The 16,127-nt window shown below is 35.2% G+C and overlaps 1 protein-coding gene across 6 annotated transcripts in view; it reads left to right on the forward strand.

The window, feature by feature from the left end:
• Window positions 1–16,127, forward strand: part of KIAA1328 (KIAA1328 ortholog) — a 365,621-nt gene that overhangs the window by 2,243 nt on the left and 347,251 nt on the right. For 5 of the 6 annotated variants that reach the window (XM_021096286.1, XM_021096288.1, XM_021096287.1 and 2 more), the window contains exons 2-4: window positions 3,406–3,441; window positions 4,427–4,569; window positions 9,103–9,197. In XM_021096286.1, the coding sequence (XP_020951945.1) occupies window positions 3,406–3,441; window positions 4,427–4,569; window positions 9,103–9,197 (274 nt within the window). The remainder of the gene's footprint in view (window positions 1–3,405; window positions 3,442–4,426; window positions 4,570–9,102; window positions 9,198–16,127) is intronic. The other variant, XM_021096290.1, reaches the window with a different exon arrangement.

A 16,127-nucleotide genomic window follows, 5' to 3' on the forward strand; every position in this document is an offset into this window, starting at 1 on the left:
GTTGTTCTTGTATGAGTTGTGCATCTCCTGCACAGTATGATTCAGTAGTGCTGTTTTGTACAAGGTATGTCTTTATACCCAGGGTATAAACAAAGTATGCCATGTCATTTTATGGCTTAAATCTGCAAGTAAAATATGCTCCTTCAGCCATAAATTGCTTTCCTCCTTTATAGCTTCTGGTGATATCAAAAGAAGTTAGTGTTTCTGTGGTATCTAAATTCGATTGGTTAATTTGATGCACTCAAATGTATTATCATTAATAGTATTATTAACTTGATATTAACAGGTACGAACTACAAAGGACCTGGTCAAAACATTGCAGTAGCTATAATCTCTGCCGTTGAGTTTTCAGTTAAAAATAGAGACTTCAAGTTGATGTTAAGATAATAAACTAGCCAGTAAGATCATTGTGATCAATAGTAATAATACATGTGTTGCTAGTTAAGTGATTCAGACTCATAAAGTTGCAGTTGAGTGGGCAGCACTAAGTTTATTTTCCTCAGGTCCTGGATAGGTAAACTTACTCTTCTTTATCACTTCTGCCTTGGGTTTGTAATTACTACTTTAATTCTGGGAATTTTGGTAGATTGGTACTAGCATTAAAGAGGCTGTATAATTTGCTGTGCTTATCTTTTTGAGTCACTTCCAAATGAATCAAGTAGAACTAAGGTGGCACATAGGGCCCAATAGGAGGTCCAGTATATATTTGGTATATATTGTGTCTTTGACTTTCCCATAAAATATAGATTTGTTGGAAATCTTTTTATTTGAAGAAGGTAAATATTTGGTAAATATCATTCTTAAGCTAATGAGATAAAGAGATTATAAATGATTAAAAGGATAGGTTGGATGCAGGCAGTTTCAAATGTTTTTTGTCTTATTTTAGAAAAACTTTTGTTAGAGTTAGTTTATGTAGCATTTTTTACGAGGAATTTAGAGTGGATATAGCTAGTGGGTTTTGCATGCATATTTTGATTAGGACAAAGGGAGAAAGAAAGTACAAACAATCCTAAAATTTGTATGGAATACAAAAGACTCCAATTAGACAAAGCAGTCTTGAGAAAGAAGAACAAAGCTAGAGGTATCACATTTCCTGATTTCAAAGTATTACAAAGCTACAGTAATCAAACCAGTACAGTATTGGCATAAAAACAGAAACAAAAGACTCCCATGGTAGTTACCCTTTTCCTGCTTTATTTTTCTCCATAGCACCTATAACTATTGGACACAAAATATATTTTACTTATTCATGAACTCATTTCACTAAATTTTAGAATTGTTCTATTTCTGTGAAAAATGGCATTGGAATTTTGATAGGTGCTGCATTGAATCTGTAGATAGTTTTATGGACATTTTAACAGTTTTCTTTCAATTCATTAGCATGGACTATCTATTTATTTGTGTTTAATTTCTTTCATCAGTGTCTTACAGTTTTCAGAGTATAGGTCTTTCACCTCCTTGGTTAAATTTATTTCTAGGTATTTTACTTTTTTGATGCAGTTATAAAGTGTACTGCTTTCCTGATTTGTCTTTCTGATAGTTTTTCTTGTATAGAAATGCAACAGATTTTTATATATTGATTTTGTATCCTACTTTACTGAATTTGTTTATTAGTTTTAACAGTTTTTTTTTTTTTTTTTGGTGGAGTATTTAAGGTTTCCTAAATGTAATAAGTTCATTTGCAAGTAGAAGCTTGTGGAAGGCTTTTACGGTTTGTTTTTCTTAAGGAAATAGAAAGCAAAGTTAATTAACTTTGTAAAGATGAGGGAAGTGGTTTCAGGTTTGAGAAGAGAGGAGAGAGTGAAAATACTTGATGAGCTTCCACATCAAGGTGTGGCTAAGTGGGGTCCTCAGTGGCTGGTCTATTCCAGCTGTGAGAATGCTCCTTTGAGAAGGGTTTAAGGAAGTGTAGTATGTTTTCCAGGACTCAGTTATGTTAGTCTTTCCATAGATTATCCTTGGAGAATATTCTACAAAGTCATCACTAATTCCAATCGAAGACACTGCCATACAAATATTCTATAACTTCATTGTATATTCTAATTGAAGACACTGCCATATGGAGCATTCCTGAGTCATTTTGAATTTTTTTTCCCCCGGTACTTTTTCCCATTTGTATATTTCCTACAACAAATAATTAAACATTTATTGAGCACCTGCAGTGTGTGCAGTCCCAAGGGATATAAAAAAAGGAATCTGCTTTTAAAGAGGCTGCACAATTTTCAACATGTAAGGCCTTTTTTTTTTTTAGAATTTAGAAATTCTCTCTCTGTTCCAGTGTTAGTTGCTGTCAGTTTCCTTGGACCAGTAGTGTCTAATTTTTTGTTTGTTTACTTGTTTTATGTGCTTCTTAAAGTTTTCTAAGCTCCATGCACGTCTGAGAGACTGAAAGTTTTTAGAGGCACTAGTTAACAGCCAAGATCTTGAAGCTGTGATGGCACTTGTACTGCTGCAGAGAGCTGTTAGAAACTACCTAGCAGCTCAGACAGGAAACACCATCTTTGTGTTTCTAAATTTCTGTAGGGACTCTAGACATTTCCAGTCAGCCTTCCTTGGAAAGATTCCATTACTAGAATTGATCCTGAACTGAAATGTATTGACTTTTTGAACATGTTATTAAATCTGCTGTTTTACTACAACCTTTTTACAGAAGGAAATAGTTAATAATGGGCTTATCTACAACTTTTGGAAAAGTGTTTTATAAAGTAACAGAAAAGTTCAGAATTTTGTAGATCATTTTAAAAAAATTGTTAGGCACTTCCTTCCTGGCAGTGTAATAGAAGCTTTTCAGATTGTAGACATATCTGGATTTAGATATAGTTTGGAATAAAATTTTGTTTCTGGAAAGTATACTTTCTTATTTTATTGATTCTCTTTCTATAGCAGTGTTATGATCTTAGCCTTTCTCTCCCTTTGAAATTTGAAATAGTTCTTTTTGTCTTAAATTTCTTCCACTTGTTAAATAGTAGGGCTTCTTAGGACATTTCATGAACGTACTCCAAGAGAATTAAAAAATGTTTTTGTGTTTGTATGACTGACTCAGCCTCAGAGTGTTCTTCAAAACTAAAGCTCATTTTGAAATTACTTATTCACGCTGAAAATAACTTGTCAATTCTCCAATAATGAGCAAAATGGAGCACTTAACTCCTGTTTACAAAAGGAAATATCGAAAATGAAAGGATCCTATTAGCAGAATTTATATTGTTGTATATCTTACTTTTTAAAGATGAACTTTAAAAGTTTAATAATTTTGCTATGTTAAATTATGTTGCTTTCTAATTTGGTTTTAAAAGATAGTTATAAATTCCCAGGTCAAAAGATATTATAGATCATAACAGTACTGAACACAGCATTTGGATATTGGATGATCTTTTCTGGTGTTTTCCTTCATGTTTTCCTACATAGTTTCTGATGAAGAACAATCAGTAGTATATGTTCCAGGTATGATTTTCTTTATTAATTTGGCGAGCTTCCTTTGTTTCTTAAGAATTAGGAGAAAATAAAACATTAGGACAGGGAGTTCCCGCCGTGGCTTAGTGGCTAACGAATCTGACTAGGAACCATGAGGTTGCGGATTCAATCCCTGGCCTTGCTCAGTGGGTTAAGGATCCGGCATTGCCGTGAGCTGTGGTGTAGGTCGCAGAAAGCGGCTCAGATCCTGCGTTGCTGTGGCTCTGGCATAGGCTGATGGCTATAGCTCAGATTGGACCCCTAGCCTGGGAACCTCCATATGCCGTGGGACAACCCAAGAAATGGCAAAAAGGCAAAACAACAACAACAACAAATTAGGACAACTTTGTACGTATAAGTAGATGCAGAACAGTTCATTAGACCCTAACTTAAAAAAAATATATATTAGGTGTGACCCCACTAAGGTTCAAACTTATTTTAGGAGGCTGGCTGGGCAAGTTAGCTTTTGATGAGTTTGTGAAATACTTCATTTATGTATTAAAGAGCAAGAACTTTTTTTCTTACTTTTCATCTCACAAATAATCTGAATTTTATATTTCAAAGAAAAATGTGAAATCTTCCTAATAACAGGTTTATGTAATAGATTCTAAAGTTTACTGGTTCTTACATGGTGAATAGTAAAACAACCTTTGGAGGCACCCTAATTATGTGAAAAATAAGATTCTTTATTTCCAATAAATTAAGGTATGTATGGCATGTTGTAGTTTATTGGTTTTAATATGACTTACAAATGTTTACATCCCCTTTTAAAAATATTTCAGTTGAATCTTAAATGCATTCAAAACATCTTTTTGTGATTCATTATTTATTAAGAGAGCTTTAAGGTGAAGTTTATAAAGTAAGAGTTTTCCCATCAGTTCCTATAAAGTAGAGAATACCAAGGAAGAGGTGGGGGGGGCAGGCTTAAAGAGTGAAAAAATAAAATTTTGAAATCTTGTTTGCTGGAAATCCTTAGGAATTTCTGCAGAAGGAAATATCAGATCAAGACACAAGATGGTGAATCCTAAAGCTGACGTTAAACTTAAGACTTCCAGGGTGACTGCTGCTTCAGTCTCCATGGAGTCTTTAAAAGGTGCAGGAGATTCAGTAGATGAACAGGTCAGTATTATTTTTTTTTCCTCATTATTCGCCACTCTTTATAAATGCTGACCCATAAGTAATTTTTCTGGGCTGACTGATCTATAAGTAGAAGAGCCCTTGAAAGAACATTAGATGATCTATAAGCATTTTTAAAAGATAGAGAGGATGTTAGGATGCTTTGCTTATTAGTATGTATATTACTCAAAGCTTTCATTCCAAAATGTCTAGGCTTGCTTTAAGCCTTAGTTAAGAAACATTTATTGTCTTAGTATGTCTCAAAAGACTTATATCCTGATCTGTGTAGAGTTAGTAAATCAAATTGACAATTTTTTTAACTTAGGTTTTTTTTTTTTTTTTTTGCTTTTTTGCTTTTTTGCTTTATAGAGCTGCAGGTATAGCATATGGAAGTTCCCAGGCTAGGGGTGGAATCGGAGCTGCAGCTGCTGCCTGTGCCACAGCCACAGCAACATGGGATCCAAGCCATGTCTGCGACCTACACAACAGCTCATGGCAATGCTAGATCCTCAACCTGCTGAGCAAGGCAGGGATCAAACCTGTGTCCTCATGAGTACTAGTTGGGTTCAGTTTTTGCTAAGCCACAGTGGTAATTCCCTATTAGGTGTTTTTTAAATTATTTTTGTTCATGCGAATTTGTTAGTTGATGATATATAAACCTTTGTATATAAGAAAAATGTTTTATTGGAGTGCCCATGTGGCTCAGTGGGTTAAGGATGTGGCATTGTCACTGTAGCAGCCTGGGCTGCTGCTGTGGCACAGGTTTGATTCCTGGCCTGGGAACTTCAGCATTACTCAGACATGACCAAAAAATGCTTTATTAAAATTAGCCTGCATTATCATTATCATTATTATTATTTCCTTCACTTGGCAAATAATGTCATAATTATTTTTATAGCTCAGTCATTGATTTCTCCCTTGTATTTCTTTGCCTCTGTAATAGTATCTATACATTTCTTTGGTATGTGCCCTGATTGGTTATTTTACTTTACTTTTTGTTATATTTTGTTTCCCCCAACCAAAGTTTAAGTCAGGGTTTGGCAACATATGATGTGTAGGCCAAATCTGTTTCTGCCTGTTCTGTGAGGAAAGTGTTATTGAAACACAGCCCTGCTTATTCTTTTAATATTTTCTTATTGCTGCTTTTGTATTACGATGGCAGAGGTACTATAAAGACATATGCTTACAAAGTCGAAATCATTTACTATTGAACCCTTTATGAAAAATATTTTTCAATCCCTAATTTATGTTCTTGAGGACATTTCCAATATCTAGTTTGGTACTAATTAAAGTTGACCCTTGCACAATACAGATGTTAGGGGCATTGACCCCTGTGCAGTTGAATATCTGTGTATAAATGTTGGCTCCCCTAAAACTTTACTAATAGCTTACTGTTGAATAAAAGCCTTGCCGATAACATTAGTAGTCTGTTGGAGTTCCCGTCGTGGTGCAGTAGCTAAGGAATCCGACTAGGAATCATGAGGTTCCGAGTTCGATCCCTGGCCTTGCTCAGTGGGTTAAGGATCTGGCTTTGCTGTGAGCTGTGGTGTAGGTCACAGACAGGGCTCAGATCCCACGTTGCTGTGGCTCTGGTGTAGGCGTCTATCGCTCCGATTCGACCCCTAGCCTGGGAACCTCCATATTGCCGTGGAAAGTGGCCCTAGAAAAGGCAAAAAGACAAACAAAATACACACACACACAAAAAAAAAAGCAAACAAAATTAGTAGTCTATTAACACATATTCTGAATGTTTTAAGTATATATCTGTATATATTTTACTCATTCATGACACAGCTAACTTTTTCTTAATTTTTTTTTATATTTCTAGACTGTGTGCTTTGTCTGTGAGCTTTTTCAGATTGTTTTAAATCTCTAAAAAGTTTTCCAATATATATATATTTTTAAATCTGCTTATCAGTGGACCTGCACTTTTTCAAACTCATATTGTTCAAGGGTCAGCTGTGTTACATGTTGCATTTAGTTGTCTGTAAGATTTAATAAGCAGGCCTCAAAAAACCTGCTTGTGTTACTTACATCCCCAGTGTATCCACTTCATACTAGGATGGGAATAGTTGAATTTGCAAATTCTTATAAAAAAATTGAAAGTATTTTTTCATATAATGGTTTTTGTGTTTTATAATAATAAAAAAAAAACTATTCCCCATTCATCTCAGCTCTTAGCAACAACTAATCTGTTTTTATTCTCTATGTATTAGTCTATTCTGGACATTTCATATAAATGGTATCATGTAATATGTGGCCTTATGTGACTGGCTTCTTGCATAGTGATTTCAAAGTTCATCTGTGTTGTATCATGTATCAATACTTCATTCCTTTTTATGGGTGAATACGTGTATTTTGTATAACTACTGGTTGAAGGACATTTGGGTTGTTATGCTTTTTGGATATTATGAATAAGACTGCTATGAACATTCACATACAAGTTTTTGTGTGGATGTATGTTTTCAGTTTTCTTTCATGTATACCTAGAAGTAGAATTGCTGGGTCATGTAGTAATTCTGTGTTTAACCTTTTGATGAACTGCCAAAGTGGCTGTACCATTTTATGTTCCATTAGCAATATGTGAAGATTCCAAATTCTCCGCATTCTCACCATAAGTAACCACTATCTCTAGGGCTGGGAAAACAGAATAAGTTGGAATTTTTAAAATCTGAAAGTTCAGAGGAGAGCAGCTTGGAGCTGGAACTTGGATCTCTGATGATGGGGAACCAGCCTGACTTTTCCCACTGCTAAATGCAGTGACTTCTTTTTATAGTCTTCTTTTAACATTTTTTGATCATTAGTGCTGTTTTTTGTTTGTTTGTTTGTTTTGTTTTTGGCTGAACCTGTGGCATATGGAAGTTCCAGGGCCAGGGATTGAATCGGAGCCTCATCTATAGCAACACTGGATCCTTAACCCATTGTGCCCAGCCTGGGATTGAATCCATGCTGCCTGAGACAACACTGGATCCTTAATCCACTGCGCCACAGTGGGAACTCCTGATCATTAGCACTATTAACCCCACATTGTTCTTGAAACTTTTTTTCCCATGATATTGTATGCTTCTGATACTCCTCTTAGTTTTTCAAATACCATTTTTAGTTTATTTTCTTGGATTAGCACATGATTTTTAAAAACTAATATTTTTCTTAACTTTAAGGAAAAATTTAAAGCATAGAAAGGTATGAAGAAAATAATAAAAATATAAACATCATCAACAGAGACAGATGGCTGAATTTTAAATCTTTTCTCTGATTTGAGAGCCAGATGCACACTTTCAACTTCCTGCCTAAATATTTCCAAATGAATGTCATCCTGGTATCTTAAATTGACCATATCAAAAATCTAAAACCAGATCTGTTTGGTTTGTTTTCTTTGTCTTTTTGTCTTTTTTTTGGCCCATACTCACAGCATATGGATGTTCCCAAACTAGGGGTTGAATCAGAGCTGTAGCTGCCAGCCACAGTCACAGCCATGGGGGATCCGAGCCATGTCTGCAACCTACACCACCGCTTACAGCAACGCTGGATCCTTAACCCACTGAGCAAGGCCAGGGATCAAACCTGCATCCTCATGGATACTAGTCAGGTTTGTTATCGCTGAGCCACGACAGGAACTCCCCGGCCAATCTTTGGCTATCAGTGATTCTAGAATTCATTTTAGAGATCTTGGATTATTCCTGGCTACCTGAAGTAATTGAAGTAACTTACTTTGTGGTTACACAAATGCCAAGGATTCTTTTTTTTAACGTACTCCTTCCTTTTACATATTACCTCCAGTTCCCTTGTGAACCTCTGGTTTTCATGGCTTTAAAGACCTTTCTTAATGATGTTTAAGTACTTGGAGAACTTTTTATGGCACAAGAGAGAGGATAGTACTATGGGTAAGAACCTAGACTCTGAAACCAATGCTTGAGTCTTGATTCTGCTACTTAACTGCTATAGTCCCGGGTAAGATGTGTACCTTCACTGTAAAAGAGGAATAATACCTACCTGATAGCTTTGTTGTGAAAATGAAATGGATTAATAAGTGTGACATTCTTAGAATGTTACTGATAACGCTAGATATGTTGTTAGCTATTATTATTGTTACTCTTTGGTCTAATACCCATTGGAATGATCCTTTGGTGTATTGATATTTGGAAAGCTTAGAAACTGGTGCTTCTGCTGCCAACCCTGGTATATACCTTTAAGCAGCTTGGGGTGTTAGGTGCTCAGTATCTTCCACTAGGTGTTTGTTTCTGTGACATTCACTAAAGGAAAGTTGTTTCCTTAATATTCCCTAATATTTAAGCAGGCACATTTCTTCTTGGAGTTCTTCTTGTGTTCTTTTCTGTGTAAATTTCATGATGTCCCCTGGTAGCCAGCCTGTTTTGAGTTCACAGTAGGTTTAAATGAAACAGGTAAATAGTGTTCTACCAGATAAAAGAGACCCCCAAATTTTCATTTCCTGTGCTTATTTTAAGAAATTTCTCGAAGTCTTAAACATTGCTTTTTGTAAAAGTTAATGAGAAGGATTTTTTTTGTTTGTTTTAGAATTTCTGCAGGGGAGGAATAAAGAGTGCATCACTGAAGGATTTATGTCTTGAGGACAAAAGGCGCATTGCAAACTTAATTAAAGAACTGGCCAGGTGAGACAAAGTCTTATGTTAAATGCATACCATATTGAGGGAGAATGGTTTTTTTGAAAATAGAAAATTGTAGATATGATGTCATTGTATCATTGATTTCATGGGAACAAAGATTTTTTTAAAAAAATATTCCGTGGTGCCCTAAAGAAAAGTAGAAAAAAAAGTAAACAGAAAAGAAATAAACACCAGAACAAACCACCCTCCAATTTACATTTTCTGGTTCATTTAATTTCCCGTATTGTTTTGGTGGGAATATCTGCAGCAGTCATCTATCAAGAGGAAACATTTTGAAACTTTGCTCTGCTACTGATGTAGTTAATATTGTTGTAATCAGAGGTGTAGAAATTGCCTTTAGTTTTGCTTTGGCATCTGAACAGAAAAAAACATTCATTTATTGTCATCTTTTATGAGAATATTTATTGTCATTTTGCTAACTTCTGATATTTCCAAATAAGGGATTTTGAATTTTGAGAACGAGAGTTCATAGTTTGGATGTACTATTCCAGTTTGTTAATAATGTATATGAAGTGTATTTTCTTTGTGGGTATAATTTTTTGTTAATATACATGTCAAGTTTTGGGGCCTTAAAATAATAAAGATGTCTATAAAGGAATATACTGATATAAATTATAAAAATTTAAGCTTAGGGGAAGGCTATACCTAAAAATTGATGAAATAGTACGGTAGGTAAAGCCATTAAACAATAACTTCTCACTCTCCCCACTGCCCAGTTCCTGGTAACCACTATTCTGTGTGTCTCATCAATTTGAACTACTCTAAATATGTCATATAAGTGGAATTATATAATATTTGTCCTTTTGTATCTGGTTTATTTCAGAGCATAATGTTTTTGAGGCTTTTTTCAAACTCGTTATGTGCAGGAGTAAGTCATTTTTTATTGTTGAGTAGCATTGCAGTGTATGCTTGTACCTTAATTTGTTTGTTCATTTATTAATGGACACTTGGGTTGTTCCAGTTTTTGCCTTTTATGATACTTCTCTAATATTCATGTACAAATCTTTATGTTGATATGCTACTTTGTATTTTTCTTCTGTAAATAATTAGGAGTGGAATTACTCAATTGTAAGTTAAGTGTATAGGAAGTTCCCATCGTGGCTCAGTGGCTAACGAATCCGACTAGGAACCATGAGGTTGCGGGCTCGATCTCTGGCCTTGCTCAGTGGGTTAAGGATCTGGCATCCCTGTGAGCTGTGGTATGGGTCACAGATGCAGCTCGGGTCCCGTGTTGCTATGGCTGTGGCGAAGGCCGGTGGCTACAGCTCTGATTAGACTCCTAGCCTGGGAACCACCATATGCCGCCAGGTGCAGCCCTAGAAGAGGCAAAAAGACAAAAAAATAAATAAATAAATAAATAAAAATAAAAAATAAATAAAAAAGTAAGTTAAGCGTATATTAAACTTTATAAAAAATCACCAAAGTCTTTCCCAAAGGGTCTGTGCTGTTTCATATTCCCACTAGCAACTTATGAGAATTCCATCATCCTGCATATTCACTAACTTTTAGTATTGTTTTTTTTTTTTTAAATTTTGGCCATTCTCATGAATATAGTGATATCTTCTAGTGCAGTGAATTTGTTTTTTTCCAAACAATTAATGTGATCATTGACCATTCTTTTGTCCAATGTCTGTTCAGACCTCTTGCCTGTTTTTTTCTTTTCACTCACCCCCTTCTTTCTTGATACTGAAGAGTTAGAGTCCTTTATATATTTTGGATTTAAGTTGCCAGTGCCTGCCTCCACTGTTTGTTGTGGTCATCACCATAAAAAATTTAATAATAATAGAAAAGCTTGAAGTATTTCAAGAATTATCAAAATATGACAGACACAAAGTGAGCAAATAAATGGAAAAATGACCATAGACCCTCAAATCTGTAAAAAATGCACTATCTGCAAAGCATAGTGAAGTGTAATAACACAAAGTATGCTTGTATATAAAAACCAAGATTTTATATAAAATATGTAGATAGAAAAAGACACTTCTTATTCCTTAGTTACTTCAACAATACTATCTCTTCTGTTTGACGTGTGTGTGTGTGTGTGTGTGTGTGTGTGGTGTGTGTTTGTGTGATTTTGACTAATTCCTTGTTTCTTTTTTTTGTAAAAATTTTAGTTTTTTTCTTAGTGGCTACTTGGGAATTACAGTCAACTTCCTAAATTTATAACAATATAATTTGAATTCATACCAACTTATTTTCGGTGGTACATAAATACTCTACCTCTGTACAGCTGCATTCCCCAATCTTTATTTTGTTTTTCTCAACAATTACACCTTTTTACATTGTGTGCTTGTTATAGGCTGGATTGTGACCCTCCTCCCCAAATTCATATGTTGAAATGCTAATCCCAGTTCCACAGAGTATGACTAGATTTGTCTTTTTAGGGCCGCACTTGCGGCATATAGAAGTTCCCAGGACGGGGGTGGAATTAGAGCTGCAGTTGCCTAACACAGCCAGAGCCGCAGCAACACCAGATCCAAACCTAGTCTTCAACCTACACATACACAGCAGCTCGCGGCCAGATCCTTTAACCCACTGAGTGAGGCCAGGGGTTGAACCTGCATCCTCATGGATACTAGTCAGATTCTTAATCTGCCGAGCCACAACAGGAACTCCTAAAGATAGGGCCTTTAATGTGGTTACCAAAATAAAATGAGGTCACAGTGTGATTGAAGACTTGTGCATTTTCTTAGTTTCGTAGATTTTTGCCTTAAGTATTTGATCCTATGGTTATTAGTTTTATTCCAGTATAGATTTAATTTTTGTTTTTAAATAAACCTCTGGTCACCCTGGATATTTATAACATGAATTCTTGACTAATCACAGTCTAATAGTCTAATATTAATATTAATATTAATATTAATTGGTAATTTTAGCTTTTCTAGATAATTCAAGAACTTCAGAACATATGAACATTTTGCTTCTTGACTATGTGCCATTATATAGTATCATAATTTTTTCTATACATATTTTTTCATTCAGTGTAATATAATCATTACTTTTTTGTATTTTGAAATAATTTTAGAGTTACAGAACAATAGGAAAAAATAGCGCATTATTGGGTGAGTGGGGAATTGAGAGTGACTGCTAATGACTACAAGGTTTCCTTTTGGGAGGATGAAAATGTTCTAAAATTACATTATGGTGATGGTTGCCAAACTCTGCAAATATACTAAAAGCCATTGACTATTACACTCTAAATGAGTGAAACTTATTGTATGTAAATTATATCTCAGTAAAACTCTTAAAAATTAATAGTATGGAGGGCCCTTATGCTTTTTACCCAGGTTTCTCTAAATATAACATCCTGAATCATCATAGTTAAATTATCAAAAATTAACTCTGATACAGTAGAATTAATAAGTTACAGTTTATTCATATTTCATCAGTTTTCCCACTAATTTTTTTTTCTATTGGGGGTATCACATTTTGTTTTCAGTTTTCATATTTCCTTAGCCTCCTTCGATTTGTGGCTTTTCCTTAGTCTTTCCTGGCCTTCCGTGCCTTTGACACTTTTGAAGAATGCTGGTCAGTTGTTTTGTAGTATTTCTTTCATGTTTTCTCATGATTTTATTGCATTATGATCTGTTGTATTATGGGGTGTGTGATTTAACTTTGGTGACTTGGTTAATGTAGAATGTACTTGGTTTCATCCTTGAAAAGTTAACTAGTGAATATCTTAGAAGAGGTTCATGGGGACTATTCAAATACAGTTTTTTTTTTTTTTAATGAAACTTTACCCACTGCCGTAAGCATCTGTAGAAGGGACACTTGCCTGTAACAACTATTACTGTGATGTTCAAATGGAACTTTATGTTTCCCCTATCTGATTTGCATTTATTAATTGGAATTCTTTTTTCAAGGTGAGCTGTCCCTTCTGTTCTATTTATTTACTTATTTATTTCACTATTTATTTTTATATATACCAGACTCATGGACATTTATTTTATTCTAATCCAGGACAAACAGAAACAAAAATAGAGTAGCAAGGTGGTACATTAAAAAAAACAAAACACTTTAAAGTAATTGTAGATTCATCTGCAGTAGTAAGAAATAATACAGAGAGACAGTCCATGTCCTCTTAATCCAGTTTTCACCCATAGTACCATTTTCATTAACTATAGTGCAGTATCACAACCAGGAAATTGACGTTGATAGAATTCACCAACCTTGGAGTTCCCTGGTGGCTCAGTGGGTTAAGGATCCAGCATTGTCACTGCTATGGCTCAGGTCATTGCTATGGTAGGATTTCAATCCCTGGCCCAAAGTCTGTGAGTCTGTTTTCTGTTCTGCAAATAAGCTCCAGGACCATTTGTTGAAATATTTTTTATACTTTTTTTTTTTTTTTTGTCTTTTCTAGGGCCACATTCGTGGCATATGGAGGCTCCCAGGCTAGGGGTCTAATCAGAGCTGTTGCTGCTGGCCTACACCAGAGCCACAGCAACACCAGATCCAAGCCATGTCTGTGACCTACACTGAGCGAGGCCAGGGATTGAACCCGCAACCTCATGCATGGTTCCTAGTCAGATTGGTTAACCACTGAGCCACGAAGGGAACTCCAAAATATTTTTTATACTTTTGTCAGAAATCAGTTGGCTATCTCTTTCTCAGTTCTCTTCTAATCCATTGATCTATCCTTATGCCAGTTGTCTTGATTACTATAGCTATATAGTAAACCCTAATATTGAGTAGAGTGATTCCTTACACTTTATTCTTTTTCAAAAATCTCTTTAACTCTTCTAGTCCTATGCCTTTCCATGATAATCTTAGAATAAGATTGTCAATGTCTTTTTAAAAACTCTGCTGGTATTTTAGTAGATATTACATCAAAACAAGGTCAATTTCGGGAAAAGTAAACATCTTTACTATGTTGAATCTTCCAATCTGTAAATATGGCATGACTCTCCTTTTATTTAGTTCCTTGATTTCTTCCATCAGCATTTTGTAATTTTCAGGATGCAAATCCTGTACACGTTTTCTCACATTTATATTTCAGTATTTAATTTCTTTGGCGCAGTTATAAATGGTATTGTGTTTTAAATTTTGGTTTTCATGTTGGTGTTTCATGTTTGCTGTTGAAATGTGATTCAAATTTATGTGTTTGATTCCTACAGCCTTGCTTATTAGTTCTAGAAGCTTTATTGTTGATTCTTTGGGACAATGACAATCATGTCATTTGCAATAGGGACAGTTTTTTTACTTTCTTTTCAGTGTGTATACTTTTTATTTCTTTTTCTTGCTTTATGGTCCTGGCTAGGACTTCCAGTGCTATGTGAATAGGAGTGTTGAGACAGGATATTTTTACTATGTTCCTGATTTTAAGTAGAAAGCTTTCAGTCTATCATCAAGTATGATGTTAGCTGTAGATTTTTTTTGTAGATACTCTTTATAAAGGTGAGGAAGTTCTCTACTCTGAGATTTTGTTATGATTGCCTGCCTCAGTTAACATCATCGTATGAGCTTCTTCTTTAGCTGCTGATTTGGTAGATTATATTAATTGATTATTTTACTGTTGAACATGCCTTACATACCTGTAATAAATCTCACTTGTAATAATAGTTTTTTTTTTTTTTTTTTTGGCTTTTTGCCATTTCTTGGGCCGCTCCTGTGGCATATGGAGGTTCCCAGGCTAGGCGTCGAATCGGAGCCTTAGCCACTGGCCTACGCCACAGCCACAGCAACTTGGGATCTGAGCCGCGTCTGTGACCTACACCATAGCTCACGTCAATGCCAGATCCTTAACCCACTGAGGAAGGCCAGGGATCGAACCTGCAACCTCATGGTTCCTAGTCGGATTTGTTAACCACTGAGCCACTATGGGAACTCCTAATAATTGTTTTTATACATTGCCAGGCTTGCTTTTCTAGTATTTTGTTTGGAATTTTTATAGTTTTCTCGCTTCTTAAAAATTGTCTTAGTCTGTTTTTAGTATCATGGTAATGCTAGCCTTATAAAGTGAGTTAGGAAGTATTCTCTCCTTTTCTGTTTTCCAGAAGAAATTGTACAAGTTGGTGTTAGTTCTTCTTTAAGTATTTAATAGAATTCTCCTATGAAATTGTCTGGGCCCGGAGGTTTCTTTTTTTTTTTAATTAATTAATTAATTAATTTATTTTTATTTTCCCACTGTACTGCAAGGGAATCAAGTTATCCTTACATGTCTACATTACAATTACATTTTTTCCCCACCCTTTGTTCTGTTGCAACATGAGTATCTAGACAAAGTTCTCAATGCTATTTAGCAGGATCTCCTTATAAATCTATTCTAAATTGTGTCTGATAAGCCGAAGCTCCCGATCTCTCCCACTCCCTCCCCCTCCCATCAGGCAGCCACAAGTCTTTTCTCCAAGTCCATGATTTTCTTTTCTGAGGAGATGTTCATTTGTGCTGGATATTAGATTCCAGTTATAAGTGATATCATATGGTATTTGTCTTTGTCTTTCTGGCTCATTTCACTCAGTATGAGATTCTCTAGTTCCATCCACGTTGCTGCAAATGGCATTATGTCATTCTTTTTTATGGCTGAGTAGTATTCCATTGTGTATATATACCACATCTTCCTAATCCAATCCTCTGTTGATGGACATTTGGGTTGAAATAGAAAGATATTCCATGTTCCTGGATTGGAAAAATCAGTATTGTAAAAATGGCCATACTACCCAAAGCAATCTACAGATTCAATGCAATCCTTATCAAATTACCCATGACATTTTTCACAGAACTAGAACAAACAATCCAAACATTTATATGGAACAACAAAAGACCCAGAATCGCCAAAGCAATCCTAGAAACAAAAACCAAGCAGGAGGCATAACTCTCCCAGACTTCAAGAAATACTACAAAGCCACAGTCATCAAAACAGTGTGGTACTGGTATCAAAACAGACAGACAGACCAATGGAACAGAATAGAGAACCCA

Source organism: Sus scrofa, chromosome 6, assembly GCF_000003025.6.
Source record: "Sus scrofa isolate TJ Tabasco breed Duroc chromosome 6, Sscrofa11.1, whole genome shotgun sequence".
Taxonomy (NCBI): Eukaryota; Metazoa; Chordata; class Mammalia; order Artiodactyla; family Suidae; genus Sus; species Sus scrofa.